Source organism: Plectropomus leopardus, unplaced genomic scaffold (assembly GCF_008729295.1).
Source record: "Plectropomus leopardus isolate mb unplaced genomic scaffold, YSFRI_Pleo_2.0 unplaced_scaffold4398, whole genome shotgun sequence".
NCBI lineage: Eukaryota > Metazoa > Chordata > Actinopteri > Perciformes > Serranidae > Plectropomus > Plectropomus leopardus.
In genome coordinates, this window is record NW_024648207.1 from 1 (window position 1) to 4,678 (window position 4,678).

At 37.9% G+C, this 4,678-nt stretch overlaps 1 protein-coding gene and 1 non-coding gene across 2 annotated transcripts; both read left to right on the forward strand.

Annotated features, from left to right (window-relative positions):
- Positions 1 to 155: 155 nt before the first annotated feature.
- On the forward strand, positions 156 to 4,547 carry LOC121939257 (40S ribosomal protein SA). The gene is made up of 8 exons (XM_042482329.1): positions 156 to 225; positions 1,434 to 1,603; positions 2,138 to 2,256; positions 2,574 to 2,819; positions 3,792 to 3,920; positions 4,026 to 4,185; positions 4,269 to 4,289; positions 4,409 to 4,547. Exons 2-8 carry the CDS (start codon positions 1,471 to 1,473, stop codon positions 4,501 to 4,503), a joined length of 903 nt encoding a protein of 300 aa, XP_042338263.1. The 5' UTR covers positions 156 to 225; positions 1,434 to 1,470; the 3' UTR covers positions 4,504 to 4,547.
- Positions 2,357 to 2,496, forward strand: LOC121939258. The gene has a single exon (XR_006105433.1). It is a non-coding gene; the product is annotated as a small nucleolar RNA SNORA62/SNORA6 family (small nucleolar RNA).
- Positions 4,548 to 4,678: the final 131 nt, after the last annotated feature.

Below are 4,678 nucleotides of genomic sequence, written 5' to 3' on the forward strand. Positions count from 1 at the left end.
AAATATATTTATTTTTGACTTCTTTTTCTTTTGTTTTCTATTGTTTAGGTGATTTTGTAAATGAACATGTGTTCAATAAAGAAAGTTAAAAAAACTAAACCCCACCCCTTTCACTACAACCAGCCAATCACAGGCTCGGTAGCTTCGGTATTTATACTGCGTCATTTCCTCCCAGCGCCCTCTTTTTCACCGTGTGGTCAGATTTCCATACGGCGTTGTTTCGTGGTGAGTTTTTAACTCTAATATTTTGGTCATAATCCTTTAAAATACACCGAAAACACGTGAAATAGGGAGTCTGTCCACTAAACTCCTCACAGAGCAGCAGTTTTTCTACCTGTTGAGTCTTTATCGTGTCAAAATATCTCAAAGTAGATCGTGCTAGCTTCCGTAGCTAACTTGCTAGCATGTGACACGCGCTCATCTCGCAGCGTTTCCCCCTCGCGCCTGACTGCAAATATTTATCATAATAATAGTTTACCGACATTAAATACAAAATTTCCCTCCGAGTTGTTATTATATGATAATGTTGGTGAACACTTATTTTCCATCGTGATTTTAGATTTAAAGGCCGGTAACCCGTCAGTTAGCCTTTAGCTATTAACGCTAATCCTCCTAAAACTTTCAGGTTTAGGAGAAATAAATTCAACATAAAGGCGTGATATTTGAATACTTTGTAATGCATTATTAAATCAGAATTACTGTGAACTGTTTGCACATGTTGGTCAGACATAACGACACAGTCCTGTCAGGATAATGAGACCAGTGAAGTTATCAGATCAGTTATCTGTTATAGTTAATACTGTACTGTTATTCTTAATATGAGAAAATGTTTTGTAAAATACTGATATTCAATATTGCTAAATTAAATGACAATTAAAGGGTAATTTCAAAAAGGCAATATCATGATAATGACAACTTATTGGTTAGTAGTGTAAAATGATTTTTATGTGAAGATTTATTTTATTTTGTAGTTATTAGATAAACCACTATTCTCTGATTTACGTAGACGAATTATGAAATTAATGGCAAATGTAGACATAACCAAATCTGCGCTATGTAACCTGTTGACTGTAAACCCTGCACCATTGCACTGTTTGTCTTAATGTCTTTTTTTGCTCTAATAGGCTTTTTCGTAGATATTTATATCTGTACATTGTCATCAGTGTTCAAAGGAAGTGAAGTTTGTGCAAACAATTATGTGACAAATTGTTAATGTTTTAATGTTAATACTTCAATATTTTTAACGTGGACTCTTGGAGGGTTAGCCAGTCAGCTAAAAGCGTTCCCAATAAAAATCGAATTGTGTAGCTTCGTCTAGCTCTTACTTCTGTCTATACAAGTGCACTGAGTATAAAAAACTTAAGTCATCTTACTTTAATGTGCATAAACTTATTTGACCAGTGAAGCTGATTCTGGTTTATTCTTTTTTCCAGCTCTCCCATCACTCGTAACGCAGGGAAAGCGGTCACGATGTCCGGAGGTCTGGATGTCCTTCAAATGAAGGAGGAGGATGTGCTGAAGTTCCTGGCTGCAGGGACCCATCTGGGAGGCACCAACCTGGACTTCCAGATGGAGCAGTACGTCTACAAGAGAAAAAGCGACGGTGAGCGGTGCCTCAAGTTATTTTCTGTGACACAATGTTGAAACATAAACTAAGCACCAAGTCATTTTTTAGGGCTCTCTGCACCATAGTGATACTCTTACAAGTTATAAATTAGGGATCAGCTAACTGGCCTAGATGGTTATTGGAGTCAATATTTGGCATTTTGCCAATTATCTGTATTGGTGTTTTATTTTAATGATTGCCGATATAATTAAACAAGAAAGGAAAGCAAAGAAACCTCAGCATGGGGGGAACTTTTACTTTGTAAAAAGTGATCCAACTCATGGACACCAATTTTATTTTCACTTGACTATAAAAAAAAAAGTTGCTGGGAACTTGCTGTATATGGTGTTGAAAGTTTCAGTTTTGAGTAAACATTTGCTAAAGGCAAAACAAAGTTTTATATTCTAAATATTGAGAGGTTTTCTTTTTTATTGTAAATGCATATCTGTTCCAAATTTTGGTTAATCATCGTCTGTCGACCCCTAATGTCAATAACTGTCTCTTCTGCTGTCGTTCTCTCTCAATCATCAGGTGTGTACATTATCAACCTGAAGAAGACCTGGGAGAAGCTGCTGCTCGCTGCCAGAGCCATCGTTGCCATCGAGAACCCAGGCGATGTGTGCGTCATCTCCTCCAGGAACACTGGACAGGTAAACACGCTGTGATCGCCTCTGGACATTATTATTATTAATTATTATTATTATTATTATTATTATTATCATCATTATTATTATTATTATTAAATAATGACACGCACACTGTTAAAGCCGGGCACTGACGTCAGTGTTCAGGTGTCGGAAGTGTGCAAGAGTGAGCGGGCCGGGTTTTCGCTAACACCATGAGGACGGCTGTCCCATGACTGGGGTTTGATAGTGACCTGAGCCACAGTTCAATTCATCAAATTAAAATAATCAGATGAATTCAGCTGGAATCCTGAGTCTGAATTGCTTTTTTCTGGTCTTTTTAGAGAGCGGTCCTGAAGTTCGCCTCTGCCACCGGCGCCACCACCTTCCACGGTCGCTTCACCCCCGGTACCTTCACCAATCAGATCCAGGCAGCTTTCAGGGAGCCTCGTCTCCTGATCGTGACAGACCCTCGTGCTGACCATCAGCCGCTGACTGAGGCTTCCTACGTCAACATCCCGACCATCGCCCTGTGCAACACCGACTCCCCGCTGAGATACGTCGACATCTCCATCCCCTGCAACAACAAGGTGAGGCCAAACGACGAAAAGAATCAGATCGCGTATTTACAAAATGTTTTTTGGTGATACTTAAGTAAATTCTTATGGAGAATGAAGAAAGACATAAGTATCAATACACTCATAAATATTGTAATTATATACTAAAATAAACACATAGACAAATAAAATAATGAAAAGATGCTGAAATAGAGATGGAAACATTAAAAAAATAATTGCAGGGGTTAGAACCTCCAACCTCATTAAAATACGAGAAAAGAATACAAAAATGCATCTGTACAAAAATGAAGAAATAGATTTACATGAATTTATCATTTAATTCAATATTTCTTTATATATTTTTTTCATTTCTGTATGCAAACATTTATTCCATTTTTTCTTACTTATTCCTATATATTTATACATTTATTTCCCTAATTATGTAATTATGGCAGTATTCTTGCATTTATGTATTTTAATGCATTTCTTTATATTTATAAATGTATTTCTTTTTCTTTCATATTTATTTTTGTACGTTTTTTAATTATTCCCACTTATTTATAAATGTATTTCCTTAGTTATTATTTTATTCATACATTTATTTATTGCATTTTTAATGTATTCTTATATATTGATACATTAATTTATTTCCTTAATTATTTAGTAAGGCCTGCATTCATACATTTATTTATTTCCCTGTTTTTAATTTTTTTTTTTTACTTTTTTTTTTTTACATATATCATTTAATTTTCCTTCATAATATAGTTATTCTTGTGATAATTTATACACATCTGTATTTAGTCATTTTTCCTTGCACACCGTTAGAGCCCGGCGCCGTCCTGTCTGTGCAGCGCGGGGTGTAGGACGTGTGCTAAATTAAAATGCTCGGCCTTTTACGTCTTTCTCTGAACCACACAGGGATGGAAGTGAAGGTCTTGCCACAAAACGCCTCTGTGACCATTATAAACGAAGTGAAATTTATTTTCCACGGCTCATCATTTTTAGGGTCACCACTCTGTGGGTCTGATGTGGTGGATGTTGGCCAGGGAGGTTCTCCGGATGAGGGGAACCATCTCCAGGGAGCACCCATGGGAGGTCATGCCCGATCTGTACTTCTACAGGGATCCCGAAGAGGTAAAACTCGTACAATGCATCTATAAAAAAAAACCCCATTTCCTTATATAATGATCACATGAGTTTATTTGCACACACTGATGGCACCTTTTTTAAAAAATGCAGATTGAGAAGGAGGAGCAGGCTGCAGCTGAGAAGGCTGTTGGAAAGGAGGAGTTCCAGGGTGAATGGAGCGCTCCTGCCGCTGAGTTCGCTCAGACCGAGGTCGCCGACTGGTCCGAGGGCGTCGCCGTGCCGTCTGTGCCCATCCAACAGTTCCCCGCTGGTAAGAGACCACATTGATTCACCAAACTTCACCGAAACTGCTGTTTAATGTTTGACACTAACTGTTTGATTTCTTTGTTGCAGCTGCTCCGGCTGTAAAGACAGGTGAAGTATTTTCCTGTGACTTTATACAAAAAATTCAAATACAGCGAACATGTAAAAGTGTTCATTTAAAATTCTTCTTGTTTAAATATCTTTATTTTTTCATTTTTCCCCACCTGCAGAGGACTGGAGCACTCAGCCTGCCACAGAGGACTGGTCCACCGCTCCCACTGCGCAGGCCTCTGACTGGGGTGGTGCTACTTCAGACTGGTCTTAAATCTTTGAACATGGCAACAATAAATCGGTGTTTTCACACTTTGACTTTGTTTTTCTGTTGATTCATTTGACTTTCACCGAAGGTCGCCGTTAGCTGCAATTTTTATCTCAACATAAAGTGCAGCTGAAGGAAATGTTTCAATAAAATAAAACCGGCAGAACTTGAGACTCTTATA

Bases quoted from the DNA above. Each gene is read 5' to 3' on its own strand.
- LOC121939257 (XM_042482329.1), top strand. From the start codon at position 1,471: ATGTCCGGAGGTCTGGATGTCCTTCAAATGAAGGAGGAGGATGTGCTG. The intron at 1,604-2,137 runs GTGAGCGGTGCC...CTCAATCATCAG, and splicing joins CTACAAGAGAAAAAGCGACG to GTGTGTACATTATCAACCTG. The intron at 4,186-4,268 runs GTAAGAGACCAC...TCTTTGTTGCAG, and splicing joins CATCCAACAGTTCCCCGCTG to CTGCTCCGGCTGTAAAGACA.